Here is a 20,985-nt window from a genome sequence, read left to right as displayed (position 1 = left end):
TAGTCCCATCAGCAGCAGGCAGTCGGGGGAACGGGACCTTCTAATCTATACTATCAGTCCATCAATCAGACAATCACTGATCATCACATCAGTGGAATAAAATCATGTTAAATAGGAAAATAATATGTTGCAATTGAGAGAGAGAGAGAGAGAGAAACAAAAAAACATAGGCATCCATATAATGTGGCTTTGTCTGGAGTGGAAATAGCTGGGTTGAACTTGAAATGAATAATCATTAAACAAATGATCAATAGGCTATCTTAGGTTTGCAAAAACAATAAGTTTTCACGGTTGCCTTCCCAACCACAAAACACTGAATTAAATTAAATGTGGTGTACTGTGTACACTAGTAGAGCATGCCCCCCCCCCCCCCCCTCCCACACACACACACACACACACACACACACACACACACACAGGACAGTCTCCAAACTCTCCATCCATTGGATCCAGTTGTCGGTATTCTCACTCTAGGGCTGGGTCGGTAGTTCCGTTTCCCCTGCCTCTGCCTGCCTTATTGCTTCGCCATAGCGGAATATTATCCCAGCCAGTCAGCCTGGGCCGGACGGGACGGACAACACAGAAGAAAAGTTCCACTGTGTAAATAGTTCTGAGAACACTTTTCTTTCCCCCACTGAGATAATCCGGATCATCCTCCCCGCGGCCCCCCGTGAAATACACTTGGGCTTGGAGGAGTTTGACAAACGCCTGTGTTTTTCCGTCGAGAAGGAGTTGGAAGTCAAAGTTGTGATCAAGTTGCGCTGGTGTGGTGGAGTGTCTCTCCGGTGAGTTTTTAGACAAATAAAGCTCTGCTCCGGTGAATACAATTAGTTAGCAAGTTGGGTGTAAATGTCCGCCTCCCTCCTCCGCCTCCTCCCGCGGGGGTAAACTAAACCTGATATCAGTAGTGATTTTCGATCACACTGTTATCGGAACTCGATAACGGTGATCTTGATCTGATCGCATCCCATATAGATTTAACACGCTAACGGTATCGTAGGCTGCCATGCTAATGTTAGCATAGTAGCTAGTACACTTGTTGGCTAATATGGAGTAATGCTAACGTCAGCTTGCTAAAGAAAACTGACCCCCGATGGATGGGTTCTTCTGCCGTTCACCACCGCTAGTCACTGGAATGGCTTTCCGTATGATGTATAATATAGAAACAAACTAAACACGTGCCCTGTAATTATGGATTTGGTTATTGATTAACTGAAAGGGAATGTGGTGGCTGTCTCATCTGACTACTGCAGTGGTTCTCAAACTTTTTCAAGTCAAAGTCCCTCGATCAGTTTGATAATCACCCCCATTTGAAACTATTATGTCTCAGGGATCTGACATAATGGTTGATTTGATTCAGTACAGATTTCCATGAACTGCCTAGTATCTACTGTAGGTGGTGAAATAACAGTGGAAATTGTGAAGAATATGGCCAAAATCTTCATTCTTATATGGGAAAATGATATAATTATCTTATTGTGAATCAAATATCTCTCTATATATATATAATAAACCTAGCCTACTCTCCCTCAAGGACCCCACTTTGAGAATCCCTTTTGCAAGTTGAGTAGAAATGTTTGACATGGATTATAGGACACAGCAAAATAAACTGGTTTGCCCCTAAGATTTCCCTGTCTCTCTGTGACAATATGTATATTCCAGAATCTCCTTTTTAAGCTTTCAGCGTTTCATGCCTTTGATATTTTATTTGCAATTCACCACAAACTGCCATGGTTGTAAACTTGTGTATTCAGTGTTTGTATTTTTTGCTTCATAATGTTTTAAAAAAACACTTAACCTGATTTCCCAATCTGGGCATGTCACTAAAATAGCAGATCTACAAGCTGAAAAGCTCACTACCAAATGTGAGAATGTAGATCAGGTATTTGTCATACAATTATAACGGTTGCAACATTGCAACAATAACAATTGAAGAACCAATTATAGCCAAATGAGGAAGGTGTGTCAGTTTAGAATAAAAACCACTAAAATAATCAGTAATACGTTTTAACTGCAAAAGCTAAATAAAGTTTAATAACAATGTTCACTTAAATCAGATCAAAATAAAATAAAACTGCCTCAAAAGGGTTTACTGTAAATCCCAAGTGTCCTGGCACTGTCCAAAAACTAAACTCAAATGTTCCAAAATAAATCAAATCCAACAGTCAATGCTGTGAGTAGTGGTAGGCCTCCTCTTACCATCCTTTAAACTCACAACACAAAGTCCGTCCTATGGAAATCCAACACTCCAAGAAATAATCCACAAAAGGAAATAAAGGTCTCTATATCCAATGGTAGATATCCAATACGATTCAAATAAGAGTATGGCAAGACTTGGGAAATATTCCTCTTGCTTAGTCTCTCTGTTCACCTCCACTCTGGACTGACAGAATCACACTCTCCAGGTGGCCCAAACATTGTGATTGCCCATCACTCAATCAGCCAGGTGAGCTGTGGGCGGGGTTTCTCAATCAGTGCTTGTTGCCATAGCAACACATGCATCTCACTGGCTTCTTGTAGCATAATAATGCTACTTATAGTCCAGAGGATAAATACCAAAATCTCATAGACCAGAAGATTGGTAGAAAATAAAGTACATAATAATTTAAACAAAAATACATAGAAACAATGTGACTCTGGGCACAGAGGTTACACAATGAAGTATAAGGCTTATGTGGTTAATAGGTGAGTAACAGTGGTCATCTCATGTAAAAAATGTGATGTCTACTATTGGTGACATTTGGTCTTCTTCCAGATATCACTGGTGCTTCCTTTCTCATCATGTTTTCTGTCCTCGTCCTCTGCCACAGCCCCTCCCTCCCCCCCCATCCCCCCCGCCCTGTAAACTCGTATCTCTTGTAGATGTGAGTGCCAGCCCACTGCTCTGTTAACTATCCCAACCTTGCCCGCTGTGCGCCCCCTCCTGTTCCCGATCAAGCCCTCCTCGCATCATCCCGGAGCCATGTGTGACAACGGAGATGCCGAGGACAAACCCCCTGCTCCTCCGGTCCGCATGAGCAGCACCATTTTCAGCACGGGTTCTGGCAAAGACTCCTTGTCAGCCAATCATAGCTCTAAGCCCCTGCCCTCTGTCCCAGAGGAGAGGAAACCTCGCAACAAGATCATCTCAATCTTTTCTGGGGCTGAGAAAGGTGAGTGAGGGGCCCACGAGAAGACTTAATAATAATAATGCATCAAACTTTTAGAGCGGTTAATTCAAAGACACTTGGACCTTACTTCAAATCGAACACCAAAATGTATTTTCGGTTTCTTAAATGTTGCTTTATTACTTTCTTTGCTTTTCATCTTCCAGGCGGTCGTAAGAAAGATCGGGACAAAGAAAGGCCAGAGATCTCGCCACCTTCCGATTTTGAGCACACAATCCACGTTGGTTTCGATGCTGTCACTGGCGAGTTCACTGTGAGTTATCTTAATAATAAAACTGCTTATATTAAAGCATGATGGTGTTGTGCAAAAGTGTATAATACATATATACTTAGCACTCTGTATTATGCTTAAAATTTGTGTTACTGTCAGGAGAGATACTTTTTAGAAGAAAAGGAAGGCCGCAGCAAGTAATAGTTTCGCCCGGCTCGTATGCACCGTCCCAGCCAACCCGCCACTTTTGATGCATATGCACCGTCCCAGCAAATTGTGCCTGATTTGCTGGGACCAGATTACATGGTGTGTATATGTATAACTAGCTCTCAATGATGACGTAAGAAATATGTGGATTAAAGGACCCAATGCCAGAGTGTAATTGGTTTTCGATGGTGACGTAATGACGATATGTTTTAGTGTTGGGAGGATTAAAGGTACAGTAATGCTCCTGTGTATACATGTGTGTAATCTGGCACCACTGCCGTATCAGGCACAATTTGTTGGGACGGTGCATACGCATCAAAAGTGGCGGGTTGGCTGGGACGGAAAGTGGCGCAAAGTAACCACAGTATACCGCTAATCAACTTACAAATTACATATACATAGTATATGTTTAACTAGCTCACAATGATGACGTAAGAAATATGTGGATTAAAGGACCCAATGCCAGAGTGTAATTGGTTTTCGATGGTGACGTAATGACGATATGTTTTAGTGTTGGGAGGATTAAACAGTTTGACTGGTTTAAACTCGTACCCCGCATTTTAATCAACTACCCTACGCTGCCGAGATTGTTGTATTACCTTTAGAGCATACGCTGAAGTATTTGGGCTTTTAATCCGTGAAAATCCAGCGAAAAAAGGTTCCTCGGTTTGTTATGATCCGATCGCACCATCCACCATCTTGGTGCACCCGGAAGACGCACACAAGACCTGTCTCCATGAGGCGTTGTACCCTGTTCATTTGCATTGGCCTCAATTTCCCAGAAGCCCTAGCAGCCCACAGCATGTGACGATTTCCGGTTTCGTCATCAAAACGAAACCATCTAGTCTCTATCTCCGCGGCAAAGGCAGAGTTTCTTTTTATTTATTACAATAAGGCGGATTAAACACATAAAACAAAAGGCGGGAATGTCGTTTATAGCAACGACAGTAACCTGGATTAAACTATTCCTGGCAGCTAAACTTAAAGGTAATGCTCCTGTGTATACATGTATGTAATCTGGCACCACTGCCATATCAGGCACAATTTGCTGGGACGGTGCATACGCATCAAAAGTGGCGGGTTGGCTGGGACGGAAAGTGGCACAAAGTAACCACAGTATACCGCCAATCAATTTACAAATTACATATACATAGTATATGTATAACTAGCTCTCAATGATGACGTAAGAAATATGTGGATTAAAGGACCCAATGCCAGAGTGTAATTGGTTTTCGATGTTGACGTACATATACAGATCACCTAAAACAGACCTTTCGAAATTAAACACATTTCTCGAAAACATGGTAAAGTATCTATCATCTCCGACTTCTGCAATTATGATAATGATTTCAATGAAGACCAATATAGTGAGAAAGGTAGAAGTATTGTATAAATACCTTCATGTCGATTAGGCTTTAAACAATTAATCACAAATCCAACTACAGATTACGGTAGTATTTTAGATCATGTATATTTTAACAAATGTGAAAGTATTATTACAGAAATTGAAGTTAGAGACACCTATTACTCTGATCATGATTTAGTATTAATATCACTATAGTCCAAGATGAAATACATTTAAAACAATTGACAATTTACAATAAATAATAAAATAATTATACTGTATACGTGATAACATATTTTTATTCAGTTTATATACCTTTTTTTCATCACATATCAATGATTTATTTTTCTTTGAGAAACTAAAAAGGGATCCAGAATATTTCTAAATCGATAAAACTGTATTTCTTTTATAGATAGAAACTTGAACCATACTTAATAATACTAGTTTTTTACATGCATAAAGTAGGTAGGTAGCAAATAGTTACACCTAATAATTAGACATTTCAAACGTTCCTTCACAGAGATACTGAGATTTGACAGTTTATAGCGGTCGAAAGTACTAGTTGGCCATTCATGGCCTACTAGTGTGCAACAAGCAAGTATGCACTCGACAGAGTGCAGTTCTTGTTATTGTCATATATTTAGTTCATTGTCACTCACATCTGTAACAGAAGGCTTCATTTAATATCTATCTCCGCAGCCACTGCCTGTATCTATTTTATTTTGCACAACTCTTTTTGTGTATTTAAAGTGTATCGGAAAAATAAATGTGGATAAATATGTATGTACTGTTACAAAATAAAATAAATCAAAACAAATACCTCTTCTATGCACAGGGTATGCCAGAGCAGTGGGCCCGGCTCCTCCAAACCTCAAACATCACCAAGTCAGAGCAGAAGAAAAACCCACAGGCTGTTCTTGACGTTCTCAAGTTCTATGACTCTACGGGCAACGGCCGTCAAAAGTACCTCAGCTTCTCATCTTCTGGTGAGGTCCTACAATGTAAAAAAATACCACACTGGGCGCTTTTGCATGTCTACAACACGTTATGTGGCCTCATTGACCTGGTGTGTCAGTAATATTCCATTTTGAATAAAACTGACAAATAAATATTTACATCCTATTTCCTCTTTATTTGGAGAACCACATAAACCAATGAGAATGTAGATGCCATTGTTATTGTGTTGCTTGCTCCTTTTCATTAGTAAACTTACAAACCCATCAATTGCGCTGCCAATGAACATTAACCAGTTACTACCTTCAAACTAGAGGCCTATGTGTGAGTAGTAGTTTGTTAAAGTCAACCACCGGGGGGGGACTGCCAAGAGCTATGATGAATGATTTTGGTTTTGCTTCAAAGAAAAACCTGTTCTCTTTCATTTACTAGCCTTACTGTATAATGAGCACAGTGCACACAGGTCACTGTAGCTCTGAAGAGAGCATGTGTATATATTTATGTGCCTGTTATTACATATTATTCAAACATTTTCTTCTTTCTCTCTCCCTCCCTCCCCTTCCTTTAATTTATTAACAGAAAAAGATGCATTCACTCCAGGACCTCAGTCGGTAAGTATGACGAGGTATTTTAACCGTCATGTACAGTAAGTGTGCTGTGAGTTCAGCTGTATGGTTGGACAACTGAGATTTCCAATACGTGATCCTACTTTCGATGCCCAGCTTTGTGTGTGCATGTGTACCCCATAGCGATAATTTGATTGGCAGAGGGCTTAAAAAGTGATTGGCATGATCTATGTCATGATGATAAGAGTGCCCCTCACTTCACACAAGTGTGATTTTTGATAGTAGTGTGATTTTTGATAGTAGGACTAGACATGCGAATGAACCATACAGTTAATGTGCTAATGATTTTGTCTCAGAGACTCTTAATGCACAATGTCATCGTCATACAACCATGGCACAACTGTATTTGCCTACTATTATCTTCATTCTTCTCTCCCTTACTCTCTCTCTCTCTTCCATTCTGAATCAGCCTGTCAAAAAGGGCGCTGAACCTTCGTCACCCAATATCAAGGACATTGATGATGACGATGAAGATGAAGCCCCCCCTCCCATCGTGGCACCGCGACCGGAACACACAAAGAGTGTAAGTAACGTGTTGGCTCATTGTCATGTTTGCTATTTACACATTTTTAGGCATTTCATATTTATACTATAGTGAAAATAAGAGTCTCCTATTGACCCGGTCATCAAATTATTGGCTTAGAAAAGCGACAAAAACAAAATCTCCACAAATTCAAGGCTTCACAGGTTTGTAATTGATAGAAAATAAGTCATTTTGGGTGAACTACTCTTTGAAGGGATATTTACTCACAACCCATTAAAATGGGTCCACAACTCAATCAGTAGTTTATCATTATCCCCCCCCCCCCCCACGTCATTTACTTGAATTTTGTTACTCTAATTGGCATGCCACAATTCTATTATGACAATTATGTACAAACATTTTCCAAAGAATAGCAGTGCTACATCGTGATGTGACACATAGTGAGCTTGTAGATTGCGTGTTTCCGCAATTTTTTTAAACTTGAAAGTATAGTTATTAATTAATTGTCAATACTTTCTTTGTATATTCAAGTTATTTGTCATGTCTGCGCTGTGCAACGTTTTTATATGAAGCCTAAAAGCCAAACTGATTTTTATTTATTTATGTTCAGCGCAAATAATGCATAATAATAATATACAATTCAGAGTTGTGACAGTTAATCATGAAGTAAATTGTAATGACCATGACAGCCCTAATTGACTTTGACTTTGTTACTCTGTGTATCCTGTAGGTATATACTCGCTCTGTTATCGACCCCATACCTGCTCCAGCTACATTTCCAGACGGAGACACTGCCTCCAAGGGAGGTGTGGACCGGCAGAAGAAGAAGGGCAAGATGACTGATGAAGAGATCATGGACAAACTGAGTAAAGATCGTCCCATATCTGTTGGGGCATTTTTTATCATCTTGTCAGCATATGGGTCAACATTTCTCTGACACGTGCGATTGCATTTTGCCTTACAGGAACTATAGTCAGCATTGGAGACCCCAAAAAGAAGTACACAAGATATGAGAAAATTGGCCAGGGGTAAGTGCAGAGTAATCCATGGTTGACGTAAGGGTCGTGTGAGAATGTGTACATACCAACATGCTTGTTTTCTTTTCTGTAAATGTGCGTAAGAGACTAAGAGTAATTATTAACCTATAGCATGACTTCCTCACACAGGGCCTCAGGAACAGTATTTACAGCCATTGATGTTGCCACAGGATCAGAGGTAAAGGTTTATTAAATGTACATTTAGTCGCATGCCAGACTGCCAGTGTCCGGCTGCAACTAAAGTACAGGCGTAATGTGACAGCAGATGTACGGCCAACCATGGAGATAATGAGTGGTATAGAAATGATCGTTGTAATTAATTGTAGTCATACAGCATTTCCACTAGCCAGAAGCTTATAGTGTGAAGAGCTTTCACGCGCATGCATAGTACTCGTGCAGCGTGCGTGCACATGTTTGTGTTGGTTTTTTTTGTGCAGTCTTTTTGGCCTCTTCACAGCTGCCCACTAAAAATCATACTGTGGTGGCTGGTCATGGTATAATAATAATGCATATAGGGGAAATCGTATTAATAGTAGGTCGCATTTACTATGAAAACCTGCATCTCCCGTCCGTCCGCCACGCCTCCATATATGGCCAGTACAGAATTCATTCCATATGTTGATCTGACACCCCCCATGCCAAAGTGCCAGCGCTCGTCCAGCCGTCTACAGTCACCCAGACAGATATGTGCCTGGGTGAATGCTTCTCTTACTGGTATATTTAACATAATGTCCTAAATGAGGTGTAATAACTGATATGATTATTCTTATCGCAGGTGGCCATTAAACAGATCAACCTCCAGAAGCAGCCAAAAAAGGAACTGATCATTAATGAGATTCTAGTCATGAAGGAGCTGAAGAATCCTAACATTGTCAACTTTTTAGACAGGTAACAGTAATAACTTGTGTGGTCACACACACGTCTTAACCACGTACACCCTCTATTCTCAGTGAAACAGACCTGATTTGCAACTGTACTTGGACTGCTTTTTCCATCTACAAAAAAACTCTGCGCCCGAAATAGCATATCTACAATCTCAAAGCACAGGTGTCTGCATGTTGAGTTCATCCACAATGAAATGAACAGTTATTGTAAATTGTAACAGAAAACCTGTTGACAGAAAACTTGTTGGCAGAAAACCTGTTGAAAATGGTAAGCAGTAATGTCAGTGTTTTTCCTGCTTGCTTTTGCGGTATGGTAGCATTAATATGCACCAGTCACGTTATTCTACTGCCTCATTTGAACTCGGTGCAGTTTTTAAGCTTGTTTATTTTCTGACAGAAAGCCTTGAAGGGAGACTTAATTTGTATTGAAGGAAGAACAGACAAGAAAACACAACTGACAAGACTATACGGAAAGAAAAAGAAAAGAAAAAGACAAAAAGTAAAAGAAAAGAAGGCTGCATTTTTCATATTACAAAAAAACATTCAATGAAATCCTATTGCAATATCGCTAGGCTGAGAGAAGAGATTCCACTTTTCCCACTTTTTATAGAATTTATCCTCTTGTAGTCTTAAGTATGAATGTTAGTTTTACATACAGTTTTAGCATACAGTTCCTCAATAATGTCCATCCATTGATCTTTGAAGGGAGACTTTTGATCAACTGCACTTGTTGTTTGTCCCCAGCTTCCTGCTGGGGGAGGAGCTGTTTGTGGTGATGGAGTTCCTGGCTGGTGGCTCCCTAACAGACGTGGTGACAGAGACCTGTATGGACGAGGCCCAGATCGCTGCAGTCTGCAGAGAGGTGCAACAGCTCAAAACCTAATTAGTCACTGATCCAAATTTTGGCACGTCACAATTTAGATGTGTATATATATATATAAATAAATAAAACATTTTAAAAAATGGTAAATATCTGATCTACAAGATCACAACATGGTGAATTGATTTGTTGATATTTATATATATATATATATATATATATATATATATTTTTTTTTTTTTAAGAATCATGGATAAAAACATGCTTCTTGGCTAAGCTAATCATCAAAAGATTATTCGACAGAACAATCGCCAGAGAAAATAATCAATAGTTACAGCCCTACACTGCATGTTGAAGTGTGTACTGTATAGTACCTTCCCCATGTGTCTCATATAGTCTCTATTTACCCCTGTGTCTGCAGTGTTTACAAGCCCTGGAGTTCCTGCATGCAAACCAGGTCATCCATAGAGACATCAAAAGTGACAACGTCTTATTGGGGATGGATGGCTCTGTCAAGCTCAGTAAGTCATTGTTTTTGGCCTCAATGTGGATCATATTTAATTATGTCCTCGTTCTAACTGTGTAATTTCTTATTTATGCTCCATCGTATGACGTGCAGAACGTAGCATAAATCCAGGCTTAACCCTCAACACGTTTTTCTTCGTCCTGTAGCGGATTTTGGCTTCTGCGCCCAGATCACCCCGGAGCAGAGCAAGCGCAGCACCATGGTGGGCACTCCTTACTGGATGGCTCCTGAAGTTGTGACCAGGAAGGCCTATGGGCCTAAAGTGGATATCTGGTCCCTGGGTATCATGGCCATCGAGATGGTTGAAGGAGAGCCTCCATATCTGAATGAGAACCCTCTAAGAGTAAGTAAAGAGCTTCTACTAGTACTTCTGCATACACTACACTATATCTACCCACTGTTGCCGAGGTTTTAAGAACATAGTGTACTGTGGGAAGTTTGCAACTTCACTCATGTGAAGAAGACAGTGTTATATTAGGTGCAATGAGCAGTGGAGATCTGTGTATCAATGCTAGCCAAAAGGTTCAAGCTAGATACCATACCATCTTGATAACATGGTATTCAAAGAGCTGTGGTAAAACATGGAAAATATATAAATTGGTAAATCTCTGGTTACCTATTGGTAAATAAATTGTGACCGGTGGTACCTGTTCAGCAGGGAGTAGAACTGGGAGGGATAGCATGTTCCCCACAAGCAGTAGCTCAAATTGCGTTGCACTGCAACGTGTTGTGAGCTGTTGGTACATCACTTTGAAGTGTTTCAAAGTGAGGTACCACCAACATAGTTGTCTGAACAGATTTGTCCATCCTTTTGATTCCACTGTCCTCTTTCACCAGGCTCTCTACCTGATCGCTACCAACGGCACCCCTGAGCTTCAGAATCCAGAGAAGCTTTCTCCTATTTTCAGAGACTTCCTGAACCGTTGCCTTGAAATGGATGTGGAGAAGAGAGGTGGAGGCAAGGAGCTGCTGCAGGTGAGCATATTTCCATCTATTAATGGCTTTCTTTCTTATTTTCCTTTTTTTTAAACTTCTTTCAGCATGGCATCCCAAATTTAAAGAAAATCTCCCCGAATTTTGAACTTAAAAAAATTTGCAGAAAAAGCAGATCTACAAGCTCGCAACGCACGGCAGTACGACACATTGTGAGCTTATAGATCATTTACATTCACTTTGCATCGCACATTTCTGTCATGGTGTGGTATACGCTTCGATTACCAAAATTCTGGAGAATCAAAGGAATGTATAATTCATAGGTTATTGAATACTACATTTGTATGAAATGTACTGTAAATCCCCTTTTTTAGGGACATTTTGGGGGGGAGAAACATTATTGACAATGTACATTTGTCAATAATAGACTTAAATGCCTAATTCATGCACTATCGTATGAAAGCTGATCTATAAACTCACACGTGAGATAATGCATTGGCAATTTTCCGGCAACGTATGATGAAGTATAAATCTCACGGTTGTGGTTAAATTGTGATGACTCTGTTTGCCACGGTGTCAACTCTGTTAGGATATAGTATCTAACACCAGATTCCTGCCTCTTGTCCAGCATCCCTTCCTGAAGCTGGCCAAGCCTCTTTCCAGCCTCACACCACTCATCCTGGCGGCCAAGGAGGCCATGAAGGGCAATCGTTAGTCGAACCAGCAGCCTATACCCTGCCTTCCCCATGCTGTGCACACATATGTGCCAACTTGTTTAGGTTTTGTGCCAGACAATAGGCTGAGAGTGACCCTCCACTCTTCAAGCACCAGCCTTATAAGCCCCGACAAGCCTCACTGTGAACAAGACCAAAAAAACAAAAAAAACAAATCCTTGAGCACAACCACAACGCTGTCCACACGAACTGTTGTTCTCTCTCAGATGTCAGAAGACAAGTCAAACAAAAGAAAAGTGCTTAGTTTCAGAGTCAGGTGTAGTTATTTTGTACAACAAACCTTTTTTGTGTTAGGGCTAGGCTTGTATTTAACTTGGAATGAAGATGATGCCTAGTTCTATTTAGTTTATTTGTTGTTTTTTAATCGACTGCCTTAAACAAATGCAAATTGTTGCCTAATGTATTGTTGATTGTGTGTCAATGTTTCTTTTCCATGAATTTTGTGTATGGTAATGTATGGTGATCGTGTATAGTGTATGTTGTGGTATTCTACATGTACCACACCATACACATGTATGGTGATCGTGTATAGTGTATGTTGTGGTATTCTACATGTACCACACCATACACATGTATGGTGATCGTGATGTTCTTGACAAACCTACTGTACCAGTGTTGTTCCCTGTATCATTAGCCTCTTATTGGCAGAGGTGCACCTTACAGGCAAATTAAATGTTAGATTGACAGGGTTTATACATTCACCTTTATTGTTCTTATTAAAAATGACTGGTATGTTGAATACTGTCCTTTTGTGTTCTTCAGAATTGTAGCTAAACAAATGCGCTTTTCCCATGTGTATATTGTGTTCTTTAAAAGTAGTTGGCTTAAAATGATGGCTGTACCATTGATTAGCCATCAAAGGCTGTAGGTAAAGGCGATGTATATTGACTGTTTCTTTATGTTTTTGAATAACTAACAACTATGTCTGCAAACTCAAATAAATGCAGCTGTCTTTGACGTGTGACTTGATTATCAAAATGATTGTTTTGGGGACGTTCTGTAGTTGAATATTGCAGAGATATTCTAGTATGGTATCTACTATTCTACTTAACCTGGTCTAGCCACACTTCCAGTGGATGTAAATATCTACAACAGCAAACTACTCCCAACCAACGCCGCTTACAATTTAGCAGACACTCTTAAGAAACATAATCGCTGGTTTAATTGTGTGTGTGCATGCGTACTGTCATTATTAATGACAGTAAGAGCAGCTATCTGTACATAGCTTGTAGTAATGTCATTGCTGTACTTTGATATCTGGAATATGATGATATTGCTGCAGGTTGAACTAGTAGCATTATAGTATAATGGATGTCTTATAGACCCCCCACCCAAGTGGTGTGTGGTGTGTGTGTGAGACGCAACTTGGCCTGTTGTAGGGCCACCATGAGGCTGATTTGAAAACTGTCAAGTGGCATTTCTTCCTCAGCCTATAGTGGGAATAGGCATGCCGTGGATATACACGGCTTGGGAAGCTGTGGATATGCACGGCTTGCTTTGATTGTTCTTAATATTTCTCAAACGAGCCTTCACTTTCCTGCAGGTAATTCTCTGGGGGGTGTTTTGGAACCAAACACATACATATTCAACGTTTCTTTACCTATAACTGGCAGGTTAAGTGCTCTGGAAATATCCTCTTTAATGAAACTGCGGGTGCTACCCCCATCTAATAGGCACCTGGCTACTTGGCTTTGCGTTGGTGCAATATCCAAATGGTAGCTGTCTGCAGTAATACTGTACTATTCTATTGAGTTGCTTGCTACACTACTAACTGCATCTGCAACACTGTGGTCAGCCTGTCTGTCGTTGCCGTGGTCGACGCGTCTATCATGCGCTGTAATAGCATATAATATAATAATATCCACCCAAAATCACTGCCATCTTAGTTTTTACTTTTCTTCCCTCACCCAGAAAAAGGATTGTTCTTGGGGCTCCAGGTTGAAATGAAAAAGGTTGTCAAGTGATTCCATGAACGTCTAATACAGTGAGGGGTTGTTTCAAGTTTGCATGTCACCCAACACGTGAACAAGATCTCGTTCTATAGCCTTCGTTCAGAACAAGACCTGGTCACTGCTGGACAGTGCCGGTCTCTGTAATCTCAGGAGTTGAACATTTGTGATTATTCTCGATTCATGATTTCTATTGTGTGAATTGTACTACATAGGAGTACTATTCTGATTTTGTTACATATATTTACTCATTTGAGCTGACGGTACCCACATTTTCATGCTAAAACTAATTTTATCATAGCATAATTGTATTGGAGACAGAAACCATTCTTATTAGTGTGGTTGCCCGAATGGGCAACCAGACTCTTGTAACTGTGACACTTTATTAGTGTGGTTGCCTGAAGGCAACCATACTATTGTTTTTGTGACCTTTTATTAGTGTGGTTGCCCGAATGGGCAACCAGACTCTAGTAATTGTAACACTTTATACTTATTATTAGTGTGGTTGCCCGAATATTGATATGAATTTATTAGTGAATTAAATTTCCCCATTGACATGAATGGGAAAAGGCAAAAATTCACATTCAAGTATTTGTTCCTCGGAGACTGTAATCACTATAGTTACAAAACTTTTAGGGATAATTCCACATTATCCCTAAAATTATTTAACCTTAAAATTTTATCGGTCGGCCTCATGGTGGCGCTATAACAGCCCACTTTACCTTTTGGCTTATAACTCTTGAACCATAGGTCGTAAAATAAAAAATATTTTTTCCCTGGATTCCTTGGGTCATGACGCATCTCCCCATATAGGCCACGCCCATTTCCGCCATGATAGATTTTCCGCCATTTTGAATTTTGTCCAAAACACACTTTTTGCTTTTCCTCCTACAGATTTTGTCCAAATCTCACAGAAATCGGCACACGTGATCTCTGGACCCATCCAATTAAAACTGAACTGCAGAATTTTGAAAGTGCGTATTGTTCGGCCGTAATCGTCTTCCGAAGTTAGTAGGAGGGGCCTATATCACAAAAAATGCCATAAATCACGAACGGAATGTCCAATCCATCCCACATTTCAATCACATGTCAAAGCAATTCCATTTTCATCCATAGGGGGCGCCGCAAATGCGAGAAATGTAACCGTTTGTCGCAAAAACATGAATTTCGGGGGTTAAATCCCCTCCGAATTACTTACGCATGATCTAAGGCGTGACTTGAAATTGTAATTGGCTGGCAATACTAGTGGGAGGGGCATATGTAAGCCACTGCGGCAACCACACTCTGCAATTTTTTTAAATTTGTGATGCCTTTGACAGATGTTTGTAGAAGTCGTTCAGTTATTGTTACATCATTTTGTAATTAACCTCTTAAGTCCTACATAATATATACACTTAGTCGCACAACAATGTTCAATTGTAAAAATGGCTGATCTACAAACTCACAACACAGCATTGTGAGGCTGTTTTTGAACATTTGTAAAGGATAATTTCACATGTTTCAAGTGATTAAAGGATGGATGGCTTTGCTGGCATTTAATGTGAATCACCACCAGCCCAGGTGAAATGTATGCATAGTTCTTGTGAGGCTGGAATCTATTTTACAGTATGGCTCTAGATGCGGAACATAGAAATGTTATGTCAGATTTTCACATTCAGAACCGTGTTAATCAGACCAGTGTGTGTCCATGTGGAAACCTCGTATGAATCTGATCTCAGGTCAGAATGGGTTAAATACTACTGAAGTTTCACTTGTAAGTTTGGGTAAGAAACTGTTTTTTTTTTTGCAGAGACTTTTTGTCTAATCACGTGGTCTGGTTCTTTATTTTCTTTACTTTATACGATAAAGCGTCCAGTACAGGAGTTATGTACAATTTGTCAATTTGCAGGTATTTAGAACAAAATTATAGACTCAAAATCTATACATGCTGCAAGTGCTCCGTCTTCCAATAAATAAGGTTTATCAAGTAGAAATACATGTTTGGTTATGGTGACATACATTTTGTGCGTTGTACATTTACATGACATTGGCAGTTATAAATAAAATTGATATAAATTAACATGTTTTGAGTACTGAGTTATTTCACCGAGCTGGTCAGTTCAGGTGAAGAAGTTTAAATGGTTTAATGTTTGAAATTATGTTAATTAATTTATTATTAGCCAAATTTGTTTGATACATATCAAGTAGTGTCTAATGGGGGTCTAATGGGGGCTCAACAAATGTGGATTTGGGAACAACTGCAGACTGCAGTACAGTATTACGTTATTAACAGATCCCTGATTGATCTAAAACGAATCCACAAATCACCAACAACACAGCAATAAGGCATTAAAACGTTTCCTTTGGAAAGTCAGAAAGTGACGTGCAAAATAAAAAATAAAATCTGCCAATTTATACACACTATGTTACACGTATACCGACGGTAGGATACCGTGTCTTTTAGGGGCGTTTCTGTGGTCAAGATAGGGCTTTTTTTTGGTACTGTAGCCTACCTGTCAGTTCTGCTGCTGGAGTCGGGTCTTCATGTAGGCTATAGCCTATGTGGTCTTCAATGTATAGCCTATGTGGCGTGAACACTAAATCCAGGCTAAAATCGCGAGATAGTCAGCAAGTCATTAATTACAGAAGTATTTCACACACCTTTGATTCGCTGTAATAAAGGAACTAAAAGGTGATCATGAAGCAGAGGGAAACACAAAAGTCAGTTGGCAGCGCCACAGCCCAGCGACACCCACGTTGTGGCCAGAAATGTCACTCCGTTTGTAAGCTAAAGGATCCCACATAATGTAGGCTAGGTTTGTAATAATGTTGTTTTTTGATGAATTGAACAATGTGGACTTTTGATGAATTGAACAATGTGGACCCTCTAAAACAAGTGTAATGCTTAATTGGGTCGTCCACTCACAGTTAACAGTCTTTGTATTGAGTTTGTGCTTGAAATGTACTGTAATTCTACAAACTATTAATAAAATATTTAAATCAATCAATCAAACCAGAGCTAGCTCTACACCATGATATATTATTAGGAGTACAATAACTTTGCATTGTGAATAAAAAGGTATAGCCACAGTGGGGTTGCAGTGTAATGTAATGCTGAAGGTTTAATCACAGGGCTGTCTGCTTTATGTACTATGATTAAACGTGCATTCTGGTATTGTGAATCAATGATTGAGAAAAACATCAGAGGGGTTTGAACCCGTGAAGTTATATAAAGTTTAATTCAAAGTCGGGTGTCTAAACCGCTAGACCACTGAGGACGCTGCCAGGAAGGGGACTCATGTCTGTATTGACTATTTATAAGCCGTGACGTAACCCGCTTCCGGGTCTTACTCAAGAAAGCTCCACGTCCTCGCGGGCGTGGCCTCACGTCATACCCGGAAGGAAGTGCCGCCCCCCCTCAAATCAAGAAAGCTCCACGTCCTCGCGGGCGTGGCCTCACGTCATACCCGGAAGGAAGTGCCGCCCCCCCTCAAATCAAGAAAGCTCCACGTCCTCGCGGGCGTGGCCTCACGTCATACCCGGAAGGAAGTGCCGCCCCCCTTCAAATCAAGAAAGCTCCACGTCCTCGCGGGCGTGGCCTCACGTCATACCCGGAAGGAAGTGCCGCCCCCCCTCAAATACGGAAGAGACGCGTGGAGGGGGTTTTGCTCAGTGTTGTTTTGCCACGTCACCATGTCGGTCGTCGTCGTGTCCGCAGCAAGCAGGTACGTTCAATGTTATTTAATACTTAACGTTGTTGTTGTTCAAACATCTGTGATCACTTTATATGTTAACTTGTTGTGATGTTTATATATTATGTTCGTGCCACTCTGTAAAACCGTGTTCCAGTAGCCCAATGGTTACTCTCGGCGCCTAGTAGACAACAGGGCCCGGGTTCGAGTCCCCATCGAGGACTGAGAGTTAGCTTCATTCTTACCAAACTAGCACAATTGTTTTAGCTTTTCTCGTCGAGGTCCATTATTCATTCAGTATTTGAGCCTAAAAATGGTGGTCCCGTGGCTCAGATACGGAATGAATAAAGGACCTCGACTTGATGCAAACAGTGTTGTGTTTGTTAAGAAGAAAATAAACTCGGTCATCGACTGGGAAGTGAACCCGGGCCCGGATGTTCACATACCATCGGCTTAACCATTCGGCTACTGGATCATGGTTTTATAAAGTAGTAGTAGTAACATATATGAACATAACACAGTAGGAACAAAGCATTCTGGGATGCACGCTAGTTCGTTAGCTAGCTAGCGTGCTGCCGTCGTGAACGTGCACAATGATAGTCAACGGACCAGCGCGTTCATGTGTTTGGGGCCAGGCTGCAATACCTTCATTCGGCCACTATGTCCATTTCGCCTCAGGGTTTCCTCTGGGTGCCTTCTCTATTCATAATATACTCTATGCTCACAATGGTGGTCCGTGGCTGAATAAATAATCGACTAGAGGTGAACAGAGTAGTGTTTAGATGGTTCTGTTATGACTGCATGCTGTAGTGTTTAGATGGTTCTGTTATGACTGAATGTTGTAGTATTTAGATGGTTCTGTTATGACTTCCCCTCTGCATGTTGTAGTGTTTAGATGGTTCTGTTATGACTTCTCCTCTGCATGCTGTAGTGTTTAGATGGTTCTGTTATGACTGCATGTCGTAGTATTACTATTTAGATGGTTCTGTTATGACTTCTCCTCTGCATGCTGTAGTATTTAGATGGTTCTGTTATGACTTCTCCTCTGCATGCTGTAGTATTTAGATGGTTCTGTTATGACTGCATGCTGTAGTATTTAGATGGTTCTGTTATGACTTCCCCTCTGCATGTTGTAGTGTTTAGATGGTTCTGTTATGACTTCTCCTCTGCATGCTGTAGTGTTTAGATGGTTCTGTTATGACTGCATGTCGTAGTATTTAGATGGTTCTGTTATGACTTCCCCTCTGCATGTTGTAGTGTTTAGATGGTTCTGTTATGACTTCTCCTCTGCATGCTGTAGTATTTAGATGGTTCTGTTATGACTTCTCCTCTGCATGCTGTAGTATTTAGATGGTTCTGTTATGACTTCCCCTCTGCATGCTGTAGTGTTTAGATGGTTCTGTTATGACTTCTCCTCTGCATGCTGTAGTATTTAGATGGTTCTGTTATGACTTCTCTGCATGTTGTAGTATTTAGATGGTTCTGTTATGACTTCTCCTCTGCATGCTGTAGTGTTTAGATGGTTCTGTTATGACTTCTCCTCTGCATGCTGTAGTGTTTAGATGGTTCTGCTATGACTTCTCCTCTGCATGTTGTAGTGTTTAGATGGTTCTGTTATGACTTCTCCTCTGCATGCTGTAGTGTTTAGATGGTTCTGTTATGACTTCTCCTCTGCATGCTGTAGTGTTTAGATGGTTCTGTTATGACTTCTCCTCTGCATGTTGTAGTGTTTAGATGGTTCTGTTATGACTTCTCCTCTGCATGTTGTAGTGTTTAGATGGTTCTGTTATGACTTCTCCTCTGCATGCTGTAGTGTTTAGATGGTTCTGTTATGACTTCTCCTCTGCATGTTGTAGTGTTTAGAATGGGGGTGGGCAACTTTGACGATAGAGACTATATTTCCACAGTCCACTATATTTCCACTCTCACTCCAGAGGGCCACGTTGCATATTACTGTTGTAGCAAAAATAGCCGATGTACAAGCTCAAAACGCGTCGCAGTGCAACGCGTTTGGGGCTTATTGATCAGCTATTTTTTCCCCAAGACGGTGGATTGTGGCCCATGCCTTCCTGCTGTTATTTGTCATGTTGGTGTTCTCTATATCTTTTCGTCCTGGGCATGACGTTAAACTGTTCCGTTCGAGAGGACCGGCGACCCTCGAATGTAAACAGCCACGAAAGGAAACTATGTGTGTGTGAGGTGTTCTCTATCATTTCATTCCAGTACTACTACTTTGGGTAGTGGCTGGACGTTTGTGTAGATATTGAAAAGGAGGGGGCGAGCAGGCTACCTTGTGGTAGGCCGTTCTTTTGGGCTTTCCATTTACTCCTCTGGTCATTTAACTGGACATAGAAGCGCCTGTTGTTGAGGAGGCTTTTCCTGACCATTGTGCGGTGTTGGACAGTGTCGTAGGCAGCAGAGAGATCTCTGAATGCTGCTCCAGTTATTTGTTTTCCCTCAAACCCATCCTCAATGTGTTGGTTGAGGTTGAGCTCTGTCCAGCACAGGAGCGGCCAGGACGGAAACCACCTTGGTCTTTAGTCAGCTTGGTGTCTATGAGTGGCAAGAGGCGTTGGAGTAGCAGCCTCTCTTCTAGGTGATGCAGAGGAGGGAAATGGGTCGGTAGCTCTTTGTGGATAATGGGTCTTTGCCAGGTTTAAGGATTGCAACCACTTCGGCCTTTTCCCAGACAGAAGGGATGGTTTTCTGTGCTATGCATGTGTTCAGCATCCCCACAAGCCAGGTCTTTGCGTTGGGTCCCAGGTGCTGTAACATTTCTGCCAGTAGGTCATCAATCCCTGCTGCTTTTCCGGGTTTCAACTTTCCCATTGCAGTTTCAAGTTCTTCTAGGTCGAAGGGTTTGGTTTGAGGGCTGGCTGATTGTGCTTGGTCTGATACCACTGCGCAATGGTATTCTCCTGTGGGTCGGTGGCGGTCTTGGTCACAACTGGTGGCCAACAGTTGTAACCAACACCGCCACCGACTCACATAGAATACCATCGCACAGTGGTATCAGACCAACCACAATCAGCCAGCCCTCAAACCAAACCCTTCGACTTAGAAGAACGTGAAACTGCAATGGGAAAGTTGAAACCCGGAAAAGCAGCAGGGATTGATGGCATACTGGCAGAAATGATACAGCACCTGGGACCTAACGCAAGGACCTGGCTTGTGGGGATGCTGAACACATGCATAGCACAGACAACCATCCCTTCTGTTTGGAAAAAGGCCGAAGTGGTTGCAATCCCTAAACCTGGCAAAGACCCATTATCCCCGAAGAGCTACCGACCCATTTCCCTCCTGCATCACCTACAAGCTCTATGAGAGGCACTAACATTTCTGAACAGACTATATTTACATCAATATGTCTGGGTCCCCACCTACTCACTCAGGGTTGACGTGTCACACCTGCAGTGATGGGAGGGGTACCAAAATGT

At 41.1% G+C, this 20,985-nt stretch overlaps 1 protein-coding gene across 2 annotated transcripts; it reads left to right on the top strand.

Moving 5' to 3' along the window:
• Positions 1–454: 454 nt before the first annotated feature.
• pak2b (p21 protein (Cdc42/Rac)-activated kinase 2b) lies at positions 455–12,885 on the top strand. 2 transcript variants are annotated; one of them, XM_083767635.1, is made up of 15 exons: positions 455–785; positions 2,939–3,152; positions 3,314–3,420; positions 5,766–5,916; positions 6,464–6,495; positions 6,920–7,033; positions 7,725–7,860; positions 7,959–8,022; positions 8,161–8,209; positions 8,807–8,919; positions 9,660–9,777; positions 10,157–10,256; positions 10,408–10,604; positions 11,099–11,236; positions 11,823–12,885. In XM_083767635.1, the coding sequence occupies exons 2-15, from the start codon at positions 2,963–2,965 to the stop codon at positions 11,907–11,909; spliced, it is 1,596 nt and encodes a 531-aa protein (XP_083623761.1). In that variant the 5' UTR covers positions 455–785; positions 2,939–2,962; the 3' UTR covers positions 11,910–12,885. The 2 variants fall into 2 exon arrangements, with proteins under 2 accessions (XP_083623761.1, XP_083623762.1); XM_083767636.1 differs by having other exon boundaries at positions 2,811–3,152.
• Positions 12,886–20,985: the final 8,100 nt, after the last annotated feature.

Source organism: Protomyctophum parallelum (assembly GCF_964188405.1).
Source record: "Protomyctophum parallelum genome assembly, chromosome: 6".
Lineage (NCBI taxonomy): Eukaryota > Metazoa > Chordata > Actinopteri > Myctophiformes > Myctophidae > Protomyctophum > Protomyctophum parallelum.
Note: the sequence above shows the minus strand (reverse complement) of the source record. Positions and strands in the feature narration are given on the sequence as shown.